Source organism: Amaranthus tricolor, chromosome 8 (assembly GCF_026212465.1).
Source record: "Amaranthus tricolor cultivar Red isolate AtriRed21 chromosome 8, ASM2621246v1, whole genome shotgun sequence".
Classification (NCBI taxonomy): domain Eukaryota; kingdom Viridiplantae; phylum Streptophyta; class Magnoliopsida; order Caryophyllales; family Amaranthaceae; genus Amaranthus; species Amaranthus tricolor.
Genome location: NC_080054.1, coordinates 19647931 through 19669596, shown reverse-complemented (window position 1 = coordinate 19669596; position 21666 = coordinate 19647931). Strand labels below are relative to the sequence as shown.

The 21666-nt window shown below is 33.7% G+C and overlaps 1 protein-coding gene across 1 annotated transcript; it reads left to right on the top strand.

Moving 5' to 3' along the window:
- The first annotated feature begins 4009 nt into the window (after window positions 1-4009).
- LOC130820898 (probable WRKY transcription factor 13) lies at window positions 4010-9631 on the top strand. The gene is made up of 3 exons (XM_057686442.1): window positions 4010-4499; window positions 4983-5213; window positions 9274-9631. The coding sequence occupies exons 1-3, from the start codon at window positions 4156-4158 to the stop codon at window positions 9443-9445; spliced, it is 747 nt and encodes a 248-aa protein (XP_057542425.1). The 5' UTR covers window positions 4010-4155; the 3' UTR covers window positions 9446-9631.
- The last annotated feature ends 12035 nt before the right edge of the window (window positions 9632-21666 follow it).

The window sequence follows — 21666 nt, the reverse complement described above, 5'->3', positions numbered from 1 at the left end:
GAAATGATTGTGTATGTCATGCAAGTTTCTAAAAGCAAGAATATCAGCGTTAGATACTACAAAAAAGCATTATGTTATGTACATTGAAAATCGAAAGCAAAATAAATAGTAAAAGTGCATCCAGAAATAAAATCATACTCAAGTAGGTTATGTTGAGTTAAGATTGATTTTGCTCATAATAAATAAATGATGATTATTAAATTAATATGTGTGTTAAGATGTGCATAAATAAGTTATAGGTTATGAATATGAAAGTTCCCAAGAACATCAATAACTTGGAGAGTTATTTTAAAGCATACAACAAAATAAATAAACAGTTTGTTTTTAAGAGATCGTACAAGAAAGATATCCGATCCGGAGTAGGATCGTTAATGAGAGTACGTAAAGACTTGGTCAAGGAAGTTATGATAATTTGTGATATTTAGAAAAACTGAAATCTGTTGAGGATGTCAAAGACAATGCAATGTTCCCAGAAATCAAGTCTGAAAGTTTAAAGTCAAACTAAAAATTTCTGAAGAGAAGCTTCAGAGCCGAAGCCAATCACCAGAGACATGAAGATTCAAGTATAAGTGTACTAGGCTTCATGTATGTATGATGAAACATAGTATATGTTAATATACGTGAAGGAACAAGAGTCTATTCCAGAACAAGTCAGTTTAGGAATGAGTCAGTTTAGGAATAGGTCATTGTCCCCAACGGAACGAGTATAATTCAGTTTAGGAACACCCTAATGAATATATGGCTAACAGATCTGCGTAAACACAATAAGGTATAAAATGATAAAAATCAGTAATTTAATAATTTATTTATTATTAAAATGATTTTTTTAAATAAGAAGTTAAAAAGATAAAATTTTCTATAAATAGGCCAGTTTTATTAAGAGGTTTTTGATTTGAAATAATCAATTCATTTAGAAAAACCGTCCCTCAAAAAGTGGAGTGAAAGTAGGAGATTTTTACTCCATGTTTTACTAAGAGGTTTTTGTTTGAAATAATAACTCCTTTAGTAAAATAATTCCTTAAAAGGTGGAGTGACTTGTTTAATGGAGATATTTTAATTTTAGTTTGCTATTTTTAAGGAGAAAATATCTCATCTTTTTAAAGGTTATTTTATCTAATTGTTTTATAAGAAAAAATATATCTTTTCAAATATGATTTTATTAAATATTTTTATGGGATTATGTGAAAAGAATTTATATAAAACAATTATATTTTACGGCGAAAAGATTTCTTATAAAACAAAATTATGTTTTACGTAAATTAAAAAGCGGTTATTGGAAAAGTAAAGGTCATAAACACCACCCTCAAATTTAGGAAGATGGGTATTAAGGGGAATTAATTAACCGACATTATATTTCCACTTTCCTAAATATAAGGGTCATGGAAGTTATATAGCTAATGGGAAGTAGTGGGAAGTTAACTTGCCCAAAATAGCTTTTCTCATTCTTATATAAAGACTTCCTTTAATCAATTAGAAAGTGAGTCTCCACAACTCCACCATGGGGTATTCACTCCTCAAAAGTATTTACTTCATTAAAGGATGAGCTTCATAAATATTGAGTTTCACGTAATATCCTAAATACATATTTAAAGTCTATTCCTAAAGTTCCTATCATGTAATGGTACATTCCGTTTCACAAGTATATTAATATAATCTAAAGTTTCATTATACGTAGAGTTTTATGCTCATCCAACGATGAGTTTGTACTTTGAGAGAACTATAGAGAGTTTGAGTGAACTCTTGTAATTTGGAGAAGAGAGAGTTTGAGTGAATTTTTGTAATTTGAAGAAGAGGGATTTGAATGAATCCACACAAGAAAGCTGAGAACTTAGAGTTAAGTTTAAGATGGCTGTGTCTCGTGATAGCTTGCTCGAAGCTGGAGATCGGAAACAAAGGGTTGTTCCCAGGGGCATTAAGTTTGGAAAGGAACTTAATAGGAGGCTAGTGACTCGTGATAGCTTGAATGAAGCCGAGAGAAAGTGAGCTTCGTGACAAGCGAGAGAAAGAGAATTGTTGGCCTAATTTTGTTTGTTTTATGTAATTGTAACGAATTGTCTAAAACATAGTAGAGAATTTGAAATCCCGGGGGGTCGTGGTTTTTCCTTCTATTTAGGCTTAAAAGGTTTCTACGTAAAATATTGTATCTCTTTCATTTATGCTTTAAAAGTTCAAAGTCTTTAATTCCGCAAAAGATTTTAAAAACGCTATAACTAACTTATACAACAATTCATCCACCTTATAATATCCATCCATAAATAACAGCTTATTAATGCATAACATAATAACATAATGCGAGTTACTTCCATAATGTCTAATTTATCTTCTACTTATTCGTCGCTTATGCTCGTCAACTCTCAGGTAGGGCACTATATCACCTGTAAATAATTTAACGCTCCCACTACATTTCTACTTTTTTTCAATGAAAGATAGGATAATATGAATTTTTATGTATGTAATCAATTTGATTAATTTTTATTTATGTAATTAATTTGATTATTATTTTTTATGTTATACTTTCTCCGTTTTATTTAGAGCTGTTCAAAAGTGACCCGACTCGAAAATTTGATCCGAAATCGAAAGTAAACCGACCTGAAAATGTGTTCTTTATTTTTTTTTTAGGTTTATCGAATCGACATTACCCGACCCGAAGCTATACCCGAACCGATTGACAACCGAAAATGGGAAAACTGAACCTGAACTGTAACCGATTTTTCTAACTGACACATAAACGTTAACCGAGATTACCCAAACCTAATAATGACCGACCTGAATCATGCTTGAGACCGAACTCGATCCGGCTAAAAACCGACTTAACCCCAACGAAGTTTAGTTCGAACTACTGTAAACCTGAACCAATTTTTTACATAGAAGTATGATCGACTCATATTCAATCATCTTATTAGTTATTTTATAAAGTGATAAATATTTTAATAAAATAATTTTATAAATACATGGTTTCATATATTTAGAGTTAATAATCAATGGTCAATGTTTATTTAACTACTTTTAATCGAATTAGATGAAAATTGATATAACTTTATAATTTTAATTTCTGGTCAAACAAGTAAAAGTAACAATGTAATAATGATCACTGATTGATTTGCATTTTCACTATATTGCTTTAAGTAAATGAACCTTATCATCAATTAAAAAATGGCTAATAAATTAATCTGATACATCAATAGTAATTAGTAATTCGCAATTCGTAGCCGAATTCTACTTAAAAAATACCCGAACCCGATCTGTATTCGGTAAAACAACCAATTATTAACCGATGACAACCTGAGACCGATTGAAACTCGACACTAACGTCAACCGACACCGAACTGATGCTAACCCGATAGCTTGAATAACTTATCTTCAACCGAACCGTGACTAACCGACCCGACCCGAGTGTGACCCGTCGCAACTCGCATTCGAAATATAACCGATCCGAAATACAATCAAATCGAATGATACCCGTCAGAAACTGAACCGATCACCCGAATGAATACCTCTAATTCTATTATATTTTTTACATTTAACTTTTTAGATTTAATATGTTATTTTGATAATTTATATGCTGCATTATGCATAATTAAAAATTATAAAAATTTAATATCATAAAAGTTTGCGAATACACATTTCAAACAAGATTTTACCTCACAATATTTTTTCTTACACATTATTATAATATATAAAATAAGCTTAAATATTAAACAATGTTAACAACAATAATGTAAAGAATATTTCAAAACAGAAAAAATACATTAAACAATTCAATAAAATAAAGTTTTTAATCAAATAATACAATTATACTATGATAAAGGCCCTTTACGAATCATTTTTTTAATATAAAAAAGGAAAGTGGAAACTAGCTAAGCCAAGCGAGCTGCTCTCTTTTACCTGATGGTAACCTATCAAATCTGCAACCCATATTTTTTTGTCTTCAACACCAATTTTTTAATATTTTTTTAGTATATAAAAATATTAAAGAAAGAAATCATTCTTGAGCAGAAAAAATTACCATTTATGATAAATATTCCATAGAATAAAATCTAACAGGCTAAGTTCTGTATTTCCCATTTTCTACAATCAACTTTTTTGTTACCGAAACAAAGATTTTAGAGAGTGAGAAATAGAGATATTGGTAGGTTTTATAAGTTTAAAGCTATAATGAACCAAGGTTTAATGGAGGATCATAATCAAGTTGTAGGAATGTCAAGCTCTCAAACAATGGGGTTTTGTCTAAACTCTACAAATTTAGCAAATTTTTCTTCTGTTGTTAATCTGAATCTTAGCCATCATTTTCATCATGAAAATCAACAATCTCATGATCTTAAAGCCTCGAATGGTTTGCCTTCTTCCTTTGCTTTAGATCATGTAAGCTCTACTCTTACTCAAGCCTTGCTTTCTTCTACAAATCCTAAGCCTAGAGAACAAGAGTACTTATCTTCATCTTTTACTTACTTACCCCCACTTTTGTCCATCCAAAAACCATCTCAAAATTATAATCTATGGTAAGAATATAAACATTGTTCGATATTCATTTCAGTGATTTTATTTCATTTGATTTTTTTATCACTATTTATAGTTCACTCGTAATTTATATTTTATTTAAAATTTTTAAGTTAAAACATAATTAAGTGATATATTTTTTAGTTATACAAAACTAAAGATATCAATGCTATAAAAATTGCGTTAACAAATGTGTGAAAATTAAATGAGAAAAAGTAACTAAAATAGAAAGAGTATGTTATACTCTATGACAACTTATTATTTAATTTTATATCTCTTTAAATTTGCTATATTAGTTCAATTAATGTGAGGTTTTTTTAGTGTGGTTTATCTAATTTAAAAGAATGGAGGAGGGGCTATTTTTTGGTGGTTGCTCCATTGAATCATAAACTATAGTTGATAAGTTCATAAATTGTTTTTATACTATGATAATTTTGCTTATTGAAAAGTTGGTTTTCTTAATTGGTTGAATCATTGCTTTCTAGGGCTTGGGGTGAAGGAAAGGAATTCCAATTAGGAGGAAACAAGAGAAGCTGTGGTGGAGAAGATTCTCTTCTTGGGGTTTCTACCTATAAGTTGAAGAAGATAAAAGCAAGAAGAAAGGTTAGAGACCCAAGGTTTTGCTTCAAAACCATGAGTGATGTGGATGTCTTAGATGATGGTTATAAATGGAGGAAGTATGGCCAAAAAGTGGTGAAGAACACCCTTCATCCTAGGTATAGTATTAACTCTTTATATCTTGCCTTTATTGCTAATATAACTAATTAGTTCGTGAGATTAGGTCACAAATTTTGATGTCACCGACTCTTAAATCTACCGCTCATTCTTTTTCTTTATACAGGCTTAAAAAAGCTTTATAAATCGAGTTTCATGTAGCTAATTAGAAAATTATGTTAATTATCACTATATGTTCTGTACTTAATTAGTAAAGTGCACAAGCATGCATGCAAACCTACAAAATGATCTCATTTAACTTCTCATAATTAATATGTTTTTAATATGATCATAATCTACAACTTGTTTAAAAAGAACTAATTAATAATGAAAATGTATACTCATATATGAATTGTGAAGAGCTCAAAGAAAGAAAAGGGATTAATTATGGATTGAGAAAGACATATATGATCAATGGTATCATTATTTTTTGATAGATCCAAAAAATACATGTAGAGTAACAATTAAACAATGATTCATCCTCATTAAACCAAAAAATAGTAGTTCATGAATACCTTTTGGAGATTGTTAAAAGTTATAAAGGGTGGACCTTTTGCTAATCGTGCTACATTCTAAGCCATAAAACAAAAAGGTAAACGTTATACATGATCAAAAATATTGAAATATTCATAATTTAAAAAGAAAACCATGATAATGTAGTACTACTCTTTTTCTAGGTACTACTCATTTTTTTTAGACAGATAATTCATTACGTCTTTTTATAGGTACATAGATTTTATAATTACATCTTTTACTAGGTTACTATACATCTTTTTTTAACTTTAAATTTTTGCATGATTTTATATCTTTATCAATCTTTAAATTTAATACATTAAAATGTTGGAGAAAATTGTTACTTATAGATTATTATTTACGGCTACTAAGTTTCACGAGAAATCATCAAACTCCTCGATTCCATTAAAAATTTACAAAAATATTATACAAATTATATAAGAACTTTTAAAGGAATATATTGCAATCTTAATGAGATAGAGAATAATCACACTTAGCAATCACTTGCTAACATTATTGAAATTAGAGACTTAAATAACGTATAACTTAAAACTACTTTTGGTGTTGGTCCGATATATATATATATATATATATATATGTATATATATATATATATGTATATATATATATATATGTATATATATATATATATGTATATATATATATATATATATATATATATATATATATGTATATGTATATATATATATATATATATGTATATATATATATATATGTATATATATGTATATGTATATATATGTATATATATATATATATGTATATGTATATATATGTATATATATATATATATATATATGTATATATATGTATATATATATATATGTATATATATATATATATGTATATACATATATATATATATATGTATATACATATATATATATATACATATATATATATATATATATATATATATATATATATATATATATATATATATATATATATATATATATATATGTATGTATGTATGTATGTATATATATATATATATATATATATATATATATATATATATATATATATATATATATATATATATATATATATATATATATATATTATTAAATGATCTCAACTACTAGCTAGCATTGAATCAAAAAATGAAGTGAGTAACAAAAGATAATAAAAAGTTTGACAATAGATACAATCTTTACATACAATATTCTTTCACAAAAAATTGTTTGGGTCTCAAAAAAAAAAAAAAAAAAAACTTGATCATAGAAGCATAGCACTTAACGTAGAGTGAACTATGTATTAAACTCAATGCTTAGTAGAGAGGAAATGCAACTCACGAATTCTTGAGAGGGAACTTTGTCTTGAACTCCAAGAACTATTTATCAAAGAGAGAACTCATTGTACCTTTTATGGTACCTCAATAAATGACGTACAACTTTTCAATGCTTACTATTAATTAGGTTATGTGAGTTGCATCCACACTTAATAGAAGAGTCTATTGTATGCATACTTCAACCCAAAAGTTTTTGTATGAGGAGGTACGTTAGAGTATAACATATTTACGGGCTTTAATCATCAATTTAACCTTTTAATTGAGTTGGTTTCTTAACATTTATGTCTACTCAATTTGCAACTGTAAAAGCAAGATCCAATCTAGGGGAAATATCAAATATGTTATCTTTATTAAGTTAGAGATACATGTCTCGCACACCAAAATTCCAAACATCGACTTCCTAATTTGTTTTTCCTCAAATTTTATCTTATTCTATTGTCCAATTCAATTACTTTTTGCGTTTCAAATTACTTGCAACGTTCGCTTTTTTACGTAATTTAGTAGAACTAATTCGATTTTTAATATCTCAAATTATGTACAATAAAAAGTTATAAATTGAATATTAACAATCTTTAGATCGAGACGAATTCAACAAAATACCACTTAACTATATTTTAACTTATAAATAAAAACTAATCAAAATTTAAAGTTGATGAATAAATATTTTAATAATTCAAATATTGTAAGTAATTATATACTCCTTTTACAACACTACCATCAGATTCCCAAATGGTTTTTTCAATCTAAAGTAGTTTATACAGGCATATAGAAGTATGCAAAATCATTGACGAACTAATCAAAATATTTTCTTTGTTCGAAATTATAGTCTGGTATATATGCTATCTTAAGATATGAGAAAATAATTACTTCCTCAGTTTCATATTATTTATACCAAATATAATTTTGTGCAATTCAATGTGTTTGTCGAATCGTTTATATCTAAAATTATACATAGCTAATATTATGAAAAAATACGATGACATGAATAAAACAAGATTTCACATAATTATGTCTTTTATTCTCGTATAAAGGCCAAAATATATAAATTATCATATAATAATGAATAGTGTCAAAATTGATTTAGTATAAGTAATATTAAACGGAGGAAGTATTACTTTCCCTAACATAACATAAATTAAGTTACAAGGAAAGCTAAAAACTTAAAAATGGAGAGCACATTACATGATGATTTTATTGTTACGTTTATTGATAGAGTACCTTAACCATCTATCAAAACAAGCCCTAACAGAAAAGATTTGAAAATAAAGAAAGTGAGTGAAAGTAATAAAATTTATATTTTATGAGAAAAATTGAGTAAAGATAATAAAACTATACGTTTTATGTGAAAGTGAAAATGTGTGGATAAGATGAAAATATAAGTTGAATATGTAGATGAGAATTAAAAAAATAATATTGGTCAAAAATAAAAATATAACAAATTGAACGAGTCAAACTAAAAAGGAAATTGAGGTTAATTCTCTGGGACAAAGAAAGTAATTATAAAACTTGATAATTATACGATTATTTTACATATCATTATTTTATTCATTTTTCCAATAGTTATTTTTACATATGTAAAATTGATAATTATACGAGTATTTTTATGTTTTTTGACTACTGAGGATTTTTCTGAGCATTCATATGTGGATATTTCTCTAGTCGAGGGACTTTTTGACCGCACTTCCTTCATGGATGGATCCTTCTGGATCCCCGACCAGCACGTGAGGGCTCTGAAATTTGATAAAATTCTATAGTTTGTAACATCTGAACTTAAGACCTTTTGTATTGAAGCCCTTATCAGTACGCTCATGACCAGCTGAGCTACACCCAATCTGTGTAACTCTTGTCTCTTGATGTTCTTATTACTTAATCTTCTATAAAGCACATATATATACATTTTAATTCGCAATTTGAAAAATTAATCTCACAATATAAAAATTCGTCAAAATAGATTATAGAATATTATTTTTTGGAGTTCAATTGAAAACATTAATTTTTAACATATATATTTATAATTTTTTTGTATATTTTATTGAATCGTTTTTATCATGATTGTGCTCTCACTGAGTTTGACTCTTGGATTCGCCACTGCTCTTTTTTATGGACATGAGTTACTACCTTCCTTTCCTCCTTAGACCTGACCATAGTTACTATGAGTGCGATACACTCAGTGGATGATAATGTATAACAGATGTTTATTGTTTAATTAGAAAATGAAAAATGAAAAATGGCAGGAGTTATTACAGGTGCACACAAGACAATTGCAGGGTGAAAAAAAGAGTGGAGAGATTAGCAGAAGATCCAAGAATGGTAATCACAACTTATGAAGGAAGACATATTCATTCTCCCTCAAAGGATGATGAATCACAAGATGCACAACCCCAACTCAATAATTTCTTTTGGTGATCATATCTTATATTTGAAATAAATCAACTTTTAATTTGTGCATGGCTTTAGTTATTAGTTATGAATTAGCTTTATTAATATGGCATGATTAATGCCAAATGTTCCAATTTATCATGTCATATGTAATAAGTTTCAAAAATAATATACTCTAGTTTGTTTGTAAATTAGGATGATAAAATTGGCCCATAGGAGGATTTTTCTTTCATATTCAATTCATTTTAAATATTCATATTTGTACTGATGCACTAGTGAAGATGGATAAAAATCTCATACATACAAAGGGGAATTTAAACTCTTAATGGGCGGTGGTAGACCCCGGACTCAAACTTAGAGAATAATCGATATAAAAATAATTTATAAAATAATTAAAAAAACATAAAAATAATTGTAAAAAAATAATCGATAAAGGGCGTGTGATAGAGGGTAAACCTTTAGATAGGCTTTTGAATGAAGGCATTCATTTTTAAGATTGAATACTTTGGGTTATTTTATATATGCTCAAGGAATAGAAATTGATCCTAACAAAATTAATGTCATTGTCAGTTGGCCAGTTTTTATTTCGCCTAAAGAACTACGAAGTTTATTTGGGCCTCTTTGGCTACTATAGAAGATTTATTCCCTTAACAACTCTTCTCAAACATAAATCGTTCTTTTGGAATGAGGATGCACACAATGCTTATATGTCCCTTAAAAATGCACTCACTTCAGCTCCTGTTTTAGCTTTAATTTGCATAAATTTGATAGGTTGCTTGTTCACAGTGGAAACTATAATGCTTGTAAAGGAGGTATTGGTGCAGTCTTAATTGTAACACCCCGATATTTTCCCGATATATTATTTTTATTATTATTATTCTTTTAGAAAAAAAATATATATTTCTTTTATTATTTATTTTGTTAGTAGGTTAAATCATGAGAATCCAACTTTTAAGGCAAATAAAATCATTTTAAGTCCAAATCTTTTCCTAATCTATCTTTAATTTAAAAAAAAAAAAAAATAAATAAAATATAAGGGAATATGAATAGTGGCCGGCCATGGCAAGTATTATGGGAAGATTGTAACTTCCATTTTGGATTAATGAATGATTATGGCAATAAAATCTCATAAATCCCTTAATCAATTCTTTTCCTTATTCCTTTCCTTAACCTTTTACCTTACTCCTTTTCATTTTCACATTTCAATTTGCAAGTAAGAAAAAAAAACACACTCCTTTTCCCTCACATTCTCACGCCTAGCATTCCTTAATTCATCAATTTTGGTTCATAAAATTTTGGTGTTAATCTTGAGCAATTGAAGTCGGTTCGTGACCGGGAATTGATTGAGACGCTTGCGAGTTGGTTATTTCGTTTAAGGTATGTACACGCAGCGTGGTTCGCAATAGATCGATGTATCATGTATTAATGATACCCAAAAGTAAGGCATGGGTATATAGAACGAATAATGCTATCGTTCGAATCAATAATTCTATACATTGTTATGATAAGTAGAGGTAGTATGTCCTCAATAACTTAAGTAGAGGTAGTATGTCCTCACTAACTCAAAAGTGGACGTAGTATGACGTCAATCTTTATATATTGTTTTGAAAGTAGAGGTAGTATGACCTCACTAACTTAAAAAGTGGACGTAGTATGTCGTCAATTGGTGGAAAAGAATTACTCGCGGCATATGAGGGCTTTATGAGCCACCGCGGGGGTATGCATACTTAACCATAGGCACCGAAGTATGGCGAGTGTCTATGGTAGAGGCTTGCTTAGGGGTTAGCTCCCCCTAATGTATTGTCTCACTTATGAAGTTTGGTGTGTACCGGCAGTATGGCTGGAAAGTACCGGCAGTATGGCTGGATAGTACTGGCAGTATGGCCGGATAGTACAGCAATATAGCTGACTAACTTTTACAAGAAAAATAAATATTCTTAATAAGTATGATCAAGCGTACGGTTCTGTGAATTGTTAATTAATCAAATTAAACTTTCTCGATGTTATTATTTATTGGTATGCGACTTTCGCTGACGTGTGCTTTTGGTCTTAACGACCCTGCGATGATGTTGTGTCCTATCTGGGCAATGACTAGCAGTAAGTTAAGTTGCAGGTCTGGGGAGTGAGGATTGTCCCTTGAAGAAATAAATTATTAAAGTAAAGAAGTCTTAAAAAGAACTTCAAAGTTTAGTTAAAGAGCATTTGGTTTTTATGAGGCGACTTTCGCTCTCAAGTTGTAATAAGTAGATTTGACTTTTCGTTTCTTATCCACTGCTAAGTATTTCTTATTATCTAATAGTTTTAAATAACGCTAATAGAACTCGATCCGCACGTTTCCTTAACTTCAAAACTGTTTTAAACTGTTCCTAACGTTTCGGTTTGACTCGGGTTTTAGTTGTTTTGTTTTAAAAGATCATTTTCTTTTCTTTTCAAAGACCCGAGTTATTCCGAGATGTTACAACTGGTATCAGAGCGGGAGTTTTATTTAGTGTTATTTATCTATATCGATAGACTAACGTTAAAAAAAAAAAAAAAAAAAAAATTTTACGAGAGTAAAAGGGGTAGACATTAAGGGGATATGACGTGTTATGCTTTGTGTCTTTAAGCATGATATCATGGATAACTTGATGTGTGCATGATAGGACCTTTGTGTCTATATCTCTGATGATTTGAAATATCTACCCTTGTCTTATCTTAGAAATTGATTGTTTTGTTTTCTCTCCTTGTGAGTCAGGAAGTTCGATCATTATCTTCTCTCATGGATAAAGGAAAAAGACCGGCCGATGAGGGAATTAATACCCGAGATGAACCCTGGAGAGTTTTAGATAATGCCCCAATTTGGGCAGAAATAGAGGCTCAAGGAATTTGGGATAGAAAAGAGGGAGAATGTGATTTGGATTACGCCCGACGTATGGAAATGATTTTCAAAAAGTCCAAACAGGTGTATGAAGGGATAATGGAAAAGGAAACTAATACATTGATGGGGATGATTGACGAGTTTCACCTAGAGTTTGACAGGAGGGTAAGAACATTGCAATCTGAGGGTCGGAACGGAGTTGACGTTCCAGGGTCTAGTGGGGCAAGGAGAGATAATAGGGAGGAGGATGTTCACATAGTAGACCCTGACCCAATGCCATTTATAATCTTTGAGGGGTTGGACTTCGAGAGGGATCCAGAGGAGGACCCAGAAGAGGATCCAGAAGAGGACCCGGAGGAGGAGGACCCCGATGAGGATCCAGAAGAGGAATTTGAGGAGCAGGGAGAATTCATGGAGGAGGATCCTTTAGGAGTGGTAGAAGATCCTGATGAGGGGGAACTAGCTTATAGAGCTGGAATGATGAGTGATGATGATAGTGAGCATATTATTTTAGGGGGTTGGCCGGTGGGACGAGAGGATCTTATGAGTGAGGAAGAGAGTGAAATTATGATGTGGGAAGAGGAACCACCCGAACCAATAATTGTAGAGCTTTCTGATTCTGAAGAACGACTTTCTATGAGTGATTCCTTATCTGTGGGAACCCCTTCTGTTTCCGATAGCGCGTCTAGCGATGACTCTGATGATGCTGATTTTGACCCTGATCAATACATGGAGGATCGGGACCGCATGGATGCATCACCTTTATTTGCCTGATTGTTTTTCCTTTATTTGACTATGCATGTGTTTGAGTTCGTATGTCTTGTCCCTTAGTAGAATAAATTGCGAACAATTTTGTTGATTTGATGATTTGGTTGATTATCTCGGACTTTTGTAGTTTTGAACAATGGCTATGTGGGAAATTATACCCAAGTATTCTTTCTAGATTGGAAGTATATGGTTTATTTGTTTTGAATTTGAATTTTGATTCCCTTTTATTTGATAATATAAACATTTGAAAGTAGAATCGATTCAGAGTTGTGTTTATGGAAAATAAATAAATCCGATTTTTGACTTATTGTTCAACCTTTTTACCTTTAGGGCTACTACCTTGTATATTTTAGAGCAATAACAGAATGAGTATTTCCTTAAACCTCAAACGCTATAGAAATGTATTTACACACCTTGTTTAAACCTTATGCAGTATACCTGCCATCATGCCACCCTTTTTGAGAAGGTCCGTGCCAAGAGGAAACTCTGATCGCGTACTTCGAAACCTAATCAAGGCCCTAGCTGGCGCAAGGAATCCGAGACCGAAATCCTTGGAGGATAAGGCTTCGTCAATTAGTAAGAGGATAGCCCAAAGTAAACCCTCGACTTATAGTGGGAAAGGGGAACCTTCTGTGTTGGAAACCTGGCTAAGAGAATTTGACAAGCTTTTTAGCGTGGTGAGATGTCCTGCTGAGCTCATGGTTGACCAAGCCGCGTTTTTTCTAGTAGAAGACGCTGACTATTGGTGGACACATAGTAAGATGAGATTGATATCCGAAAACGACGGTGATTTAAGCTGGGAAGAATTTAAGGGGGCGTTGAGGGACCAATTCTATCCGCCTCATGTTAGGAAGGACAAATCAAATGAGTTTGCTAGGTACGAAATGGGAAACCTAACGGTAGATGAATATTATCAGAAATTTATGGAATACTTGAAGTTTTGCCCTGACGATGTCCCAACTGAGGGAAAGAAAATACAGCGTTTTGAGTTAGGTCTATCGTATGAGATCCAAAAACACATTGAGACCGATAGGTATGATACGTTAGACCAACTTTATAAGAGAGCTGCGCAGATTGGGAACGTTATCAGGAAGGAAAAAGAGAAGTTGGGCCATAGCGGGGAAAAGAGAAAAGAACCTGTGTTTTATAATGATACGAATGCGAGTAACCAAGTCCAAAATCAATTTAAAAAGCACAGACCGTCTGGGGGCTTTCAGGAGAAAGGTTTCCATTCTGGTCAAAGCAGCAAGAGTGGGGGAAGTTTGAGGCTAGAGGCTAGAATGCAGAAGCCTTTGTATGATCGTAATGGGAAAGAGAGAATCTTCAACTGTAGGAGATGCCACAAGAACCACCCAGGAAGGGACTGCAGGGGTGCGTTAGTGGACTGTTCTTACTGTGGTAAGCCGGGCCATAGATTGTACGAGTGTTATACTCGCATAGGACAACAAGAGTGGCAAGGGGGAAATCATAGAGGTTTCCAACAACAAAGAACCGCTAACGGACGGGGTAGTAATGATGCTGGTAGGGGAAATCACAATGGTGGAAGTTTTGGCCGAAACTTGGGAGGTGCCTCAAACCCAAGGTTTTCGGGGAATAACTCCGGTCTTCAGCACCGACCGGAAAATGCTAGAAACGAGAATTTCTTTGCAAGCCAACGTGGGAATCAAGGAGGTGCTACTACTTCTACCCAGAACGACGGCAGGCTTTCAGCAGTTAACTCGAGAGAGGCAGCGCAGGCGACGGATGTGGTCATAGGTACGTTCTGTATTAATGAAAAATCCGTTAAAGTACTGTTTGATTCTGGTGCATCATGCTCGTTTGTTTCAAAGTCTAGAGTTAAGGACTTAGAATTGGAAAAACCTGAGGAAACGTCTTTTTCAGTCTCTACTCCTTCCGGGGAGATGTTTCATTGTGATACGTTGTTCCGTGAAGTGCCGGTTAAGATAGGAAAAGTAAAATTTCCAAGTAATTTATTTTCTCTAGAAATGGATGACTTAAATGTAATACTTGGGATGGATTGGCTAAGTAGATATAAAGCGATATTAAATTGTGAAGAACAGTCAGTGACCTTAAGTGGACCTAGGGGGGAGAAGGTTAAATATAGGAGTCTTCCTAAGGGACCGAGGATAAAAATCGTATCATCATTGAAGGTCAAGAAATTGATCAAGCAAGGGCAACCGTGGTTTCTGTGTAGTATAAGTAAAGTAGGGGAGCGGGAGTTGCAGCTTGAGAACATTCCAGTGGTCTGTGATTTTAGAGATGTCTTCCCAGAAGAACTCCCTGGTATGCCGCCAAGAAGGGACGTGGATTTCTCGATTGATTTAATCCCTGGGACAGGACCAATTTCAAAAGCTCCTTACCGAATGGCCCCAAGGGAGATGGAAGAATTGAAAATCCAATTGGAGGAGTTGTTAGAGAAGGGGTATATAAGACCTAGTGTGTCGCCTTGGGGAGCCCCAGTGTTGTTTGTAAGGAAAAAGGACGGAACGATGCGTCTCTGTATTGATTACAGAGAACTTAATAAGGTCACTGTTAAGAATAAGTACCCGTTACCACGGATCGATGATCTTTTTGATCAGTTGCAAGGGGCAGGAGTCTTTTCCAAGATTGATCTGCGGTCCGGGTACCATCAGTTACGTATCAAGGAGGAGGATATTAGTAAATCAGCTTTTAGAACCAGATACGGACACTTTGAATTTACGGTGATGCCTTTTGGGTTGACCAATGCACCCGCAGTATTCATGGGGTTGATGAATCGGGTCTTTAACGCATACCTCGATAAGTGTGTGGTGGTGTTCATTGATGATATTTTGGTATATTCCAAAAGTCAAGAAGAACATCGAGAGCATTTAAGGATGGTCTTGCAGATTCTACGAGAGAATCAGTTGTATGCTAAGTTTTCGAAGTGTGAATTTTGGTTAGAACAAGTGGCTTTTCTGGGTCACATTGTTTCTAAGGAGGGAATTTCCGTTGATCCAGCAAAAGTAGCAGCTGTCCGGGATTGGTCTACACCTCGGAATGTTACGGATATCCGGAGTTTCTTAGGATTAGCGGGATACTATCGTCGTTTTGTCAAAGACTTTTCTCGCATCGCTCGTCCACTGACAGCCTTGATGAAGAAGGAAAAGAAGTTCGAATGGACTGAGGATTGCGAGAAAGCATTTCAGTTATTAAAGGAGAGGTTAACTACAGCTCCTGTGTTGACCTTACCTGACCCATCTTTGGAATACTCTGTCTACAGTGACGCTTCCAAACATGGATTAGGTTGTGTTTTAATGCAAGAGAGAAAGGTGGTGGCGTATGCTTCACGTCAACTAAGGACTCATGAGGTGAATTATCCAACACATGACTTGGAGTTAGCGGCTGTGGTTTTTGCATTGAAAATCTGGCGACATTATCTTTATGGTGTCAAATGCAAGGTCTTTACGGATCATAAAAGCTTGCAATTTTTATTCACTCAATCCGAGTTGAATTTGCGCCAACGACGTTGGTTAGAACTTATCAGCGATTATGATTTGGAGATTTCATATCACGAAGGTCGTGCGAATGTAGTCGCCGATGCTTTGAGTAGAAAATCGAGGCATTCCGTTTCAGCGTTAATAACCTCTGAAGAGTTGAGTAAGGAGTTTGGGAGAATGAACTTGGAGATAATCCAAGAAGGGGAATTGGAAGCCAAGTTGAGTGCCTTGTCTATTCAACCTACCTTTTTCGAAGAGATTATGGCTAAGCAACTGGAAGACCCAAAGTTCATTAAACTTCGTGAGCAGATCAGTGAAGGGAAAGCTGAAGGTTTTACAATTCATGAGGACGGTAGTCTTCGTTTTAAAGGACGATGGTGTGTGCCGGATGGGTGTGACTCCTTGAAGGAAAAATTGTTGAACGAAGCTCATTATTCTAGATTTTCGGTTCATCCTGGTGGGGATAAGATGTATCAAGATTTAAAATGCATGTTTTGGTGGTCTGGTATGAAAAAGAATATCGCTGAATTTGTTTCCAAGTGTTTAACGTGTCAAAAGGTTAAGAGTGAACATCGAAGACCAGCTGGGTTACTGCAACCCCTAGAAGTCCCGGTCTGGAAGTGGGATGACATATCTATGGATTTCGTGTTAGGGTTGCCACGAACTAAGACTGGTAATGATACTCTTTGGGTCATCGTAGATAGGCTTACTAAGTCTGCAAGGTTTATTCCGATGAACTGTAAGTGGGATATGGAGCAACTTGCTCGTGCCTATATTCGATACGTTGTTCGATATCACGGAATACCTCGTACTATTGTCTCCGATCGTGATACTCGATACTTGTCACATTTTTGGAAGTCATTACAGCAGGCTTTGGGAACCACTCTTCTTCATAGCACGTCTTTTCACCCTATGACGGATGGTCAGACTGAACGTGTCAATCAGATACTAGAAGATATGTTGAGAGCAATAGCCATGGAATGGCAAGGTTCATGGGATGAACATTTGGATTTAGTAGAATTCTCTTATAATAATAGTTATCAGGCAACAATTCAAATGGCTCCGTTTGAAGCACTTTATGGTCGTAAGTGCCGTAGTCCTGTATGTTGGGATGATTTTACTGAATCTGTCACCTTAGGACCTGATATGCTTGTACAAATGACAGAGAAAGTAAAGTTGATTCGCGATAAAATGAAGGCAGCCCAGGATAGACAAAAATCGTACGCCGATCTCCGACGTCGGCCTGATGAGTACGAAGTGGGCGACAAAGTCCTACTCCGGGTATCTCCGATGAGAGGTGTGGTTCGTTTTGGTGCTCGTGGGAAACTGAGCCCGCGTTTCATTGGCCCCTATGATATTGTGGAGCGGATTGGGAAGTTAGCTTACCGGTTAGCGTTACCTAATGCGTTGGGTAAGGTTCATGACGTTTTTCATATCTCCCAGTTAAAACGTTATGTTGCGGCGTCTTCGCATGTCTTAGACCCGGAACCGTTAGAACTTGATGAAAGCCTCACCTATGAAGAGCAACCTGTCCAGATTTTAGATAGAAAAGTTCGCAGTACTCGGCGGAAGGATGTTGCAATGGTTAAGGTTTTATGGTCCAATCATCGGTCACAAGAGGCAACTTGGGAAACAGAAGCGTCAATGCGAGAGAAGTATCCGCATCTTTTTCCTCAGGTTAGTAAGTTACGGGGACGTAACTTCTTAAGGGGGTAGGAAGCGATAGGATTTTGCGCGTTTTGAGTTACTTTGATCTTTTTCTTTTGTGGTGTGCTTGCTTTATCGATTTTTTTTATGTGTGATTGTGCGTGTTTTTGTGTTTGTACGTTGTGGTTTTGGGGTCAAAACCTTTTTAAGGGGGGTAGTCTGTAACACCCCGATATTTTCCCGATATATTATTTTTATTATTATTATTCTTTTAGAAAAAAAATATATATTTCTTTTATTATTTATTTTGTTAGTAGGTTAAATCATGAGAATCCAACTTTTAAGGCAAATAAAATCATTTTAAGTCCAAATCTTTTCCTAATCTATCTTTAATTTAAAAAAAAAATAAATAAATAAATAAAATATAAGGGAATATGAATAGTGGCCGGCCATGGCAAGTATTATGGGAAGATTGTAACTTCCATTTTGGATTAATGAATGATTATAGCAATAAAATCTCATAAATCCCTTAATCAATTCTTTTCCTTATTCCTTTCCTTAACCTTTTACCTTACTCCTTTTCATTTTCACATTTCAATTTGCAAGTAAGAAAAAAAAACACACTCCTTTTCCCTCACATTCTCACGCCTAGCATTCCTTAATTCATCAATTTTGGTTCATAAAATTTTGGTGTTAATCTTGAGCAATTGAAGTCGGTTCGTGACCGGGAATTGATTGAGACGCTTGCGAGTTGGTTATTTCGTTTAAGGTATGTACACGCAGCGTGGTTCGCAATAGATCGATGTATCATGTATTAATGATACCCAAAAGTAAGGCATGGGTATATAGAACGAATAATGCTATCGTTCGAATCAATAATTCTATACATTGTTATGATAAGTAGAGGTAGTATGTCCTCAATAACTTAAGTAGAGGTAGTATGTCCTCACTAACTCAAAAGTGGACGTAGTATGACGTCAATCTTTATATATTGTTTTGAAAGTAGAGGTAGTATGACCTCACTAACTTAAAAAGTGGACGTAGTATGTCGTCAATTGGTGGAAAAGAATTACTCGCGGCATATGAGGGCTTTATGAGCCACCGCGGGGGTATGCATACTTAACCATAGGCACCGAAGTATGGCGAGTGTCTATGGTAGAGGCTTGCTTAGGGGTTAGCTCCCCCTAATGTATTGTCTCACTTATGAAGTTTGGTGTGTACCGGCAGTATGGCTGGAAAGTACCGGCAGTATGGCTGGATAGTACTGGCAGTATGGCCGGATAGTACAGCAATATAGCTGACTAACTTTTACAAGAAAAATAAATATTCTTAATAAGTATGATCAAGCGTACGGTTCTGTGAATTGTTAATTAATCAAATTAAACTTTCTCGATGTTATTATTTATTGGTATGCGACTTTCGCTGACGTGTGCTTTTGGTCTTAACGACCCTGCGATGATGTTGTGTCCTATCTGGGCAATGACTAGCAGTAAGTTAAGTTGCAGGTCTGGGGAGTGAGGATTGTCCCTTGAAGAAATAAATTATTAAAGTAAAGAAGTCTTAAAAAGAACTTCAAAGTTTAGTTAAAGAGCATTTGGTTTTTATGAGGCGACTTTCGCTCTCAAGTTGTAATAAGTAGATTTGACTTTTCGTTTCTTATCCGCTGCTAAGTATTTCTTATTATCTAATAGTTTTAAATAACGCTAATAGAACTCGATCCGCACGTTTCTTTAACTTCAAAACTGTTTTAAACTGTTCCTAACGTTTCGGTTTGACTCGGGTTTTAGTTGTTTTGTTTTAAAAGATCATTTTCTTTTCTTTTCAAAGACCCGAGTTATTCCGAGATGTTACATTAATGCTTGTAAAGGAGGTATTGGTGCAGTCTTAATGCTTGTAAAGGAGGTATTGGTGTAGTCTTAATGCTTGTAAAGGGTATGACTAAGACCATTCGACAATTTGTAAGAAATTGTCGAACATTTGTTGGGTATAGCTATTACTCGACATGTTGGTGGTTTATTCTTATTGCAGTCTAAGTATGATTCTAAGATCCCTGCACGAGTTCATGTCTCTTAAAGTAAATCTAGTCCAACTCTAGTGGACACTAAATCCTCATTTCAAACGTCAAACATGTATATGATGATCAATCCCTTTATTGTAGTCTCGTTGGTGTTATGCAATATCCCACCTACATTAGACCAGATTAAATGACTACTCTTTAGAGCAGGATGAATTATGTGTACTAGAAACCTGAATTATTATCACTATGGTTTGTATTTTCTCTGTTTGCCTACATTGCCATTATGTGGGAGGACCCTTCCCACCCTTGCCTCGCGGGGAAGCTTTATGCACCGGGTTGCCCCTTTTTGCTTGGCGATACATAGGGGTCGAAGGCTCCTTATCTACTATTAATATCCTTGGTGCTGCTCTTAAAACCTAAGAAAAGAACCTTAATACGTACATTATGTGTTGCATAGATTTAGTCTTCAATAAGCTTATTGTTCATCCTCTTGTAAGTTCCATTTCATGTTTTATTTTAGTTTACATAGCTCTTGTTAGAATATATAACATATCATAGATTAACAAACTTTTAGCTCTTGTTTTTGGCTTTGTTGGTTAATTCTTTGATATGGTATCAAAATTCAACCAGCAAGAGAAGATTCGTAGGTTCAAATCTCAACCCCCTTTAAATTCACATGAAATATTTCGCACCAAGTATAAGAAGAGTCTATATTGCATCCATATATTTAGCTCAAAGGGCGTATTAGAATATACTCTCTCCATTTCAATAACTTTGTCCCATTTCATTTGGTGTTAGAGCTCTGACAGCGAAAATGTGACTTCTACTAAATAATATGAAATCGAAAACTCACAAGAATTATAATATTTTAGGAGACAACAAATAACCACTATGAAGGAAATAATAATTGTAAGAAAATAAATCTTAACCTTTCTTGATGTGGATTGTGTTCAAATTGTATTCAACAACATTACAACCTAAGCATTATATAATAATATAAGCCCTAAATTAGGAATGCTAAATACGGAATGTTCTTTAAGAAAACAATGACGCACATTGTTTACTTTCCTACAATTCCTCTTACTATTATGATTAATGCTTCCCCTCAAATTAGGGAGAATTAATCTCACAACCAATAACACTTATTTCTACAATTCTCCACCTCGTTCATAATTTGAAGACATTCAAAATACTGAACAAAAAAATTGCGTAATTCGTATCCTGTTGCACCATTTTTATAATGACTGCCTACGTACCCTTAACTGGGATCCAACCGATCGTAGTTCCATTTATTTCTCCATGTAATGTCTAACATGGGACAATACTTAGCAATTCCAAACAATGTTGAAAATTGTTTCCTGAGACAACTTTGGTTAACATGTCTGAAGGGTTCTCATTTGTATGCACCTTTATAAGAGAAATGCTACCTTCCTCTATGACATCCCGTACAAAATGATACCTCACATCTATATGATGAACCTGGTTCTTGGCCAAGTGAATA

Bases quoted from the DNA above. Each gene is read 5' to 3' on its own strand.
- LOC130820898 (XM_057686442.1), top strand. From the start codon at position 4,156: ATGAACCAAGGTTTAATGGAGGATCATAATCAAGTTGTAGGAATGTCA. The intron at 4,500-4,982 runs GTAAGAATATAA...ATTGCTTTCTAG, and splicing joins TCTCAAAATTATAATCTATG to GGCTTGGGGTGAAGGAAAGG. The intron at 5,214-9,273 runs GTATAGTATTAA...GAAAAATGGCAG, and splicing joins AAGAACACCCTTCATCCTAG to GAGTTATTACAGGTGCACAC.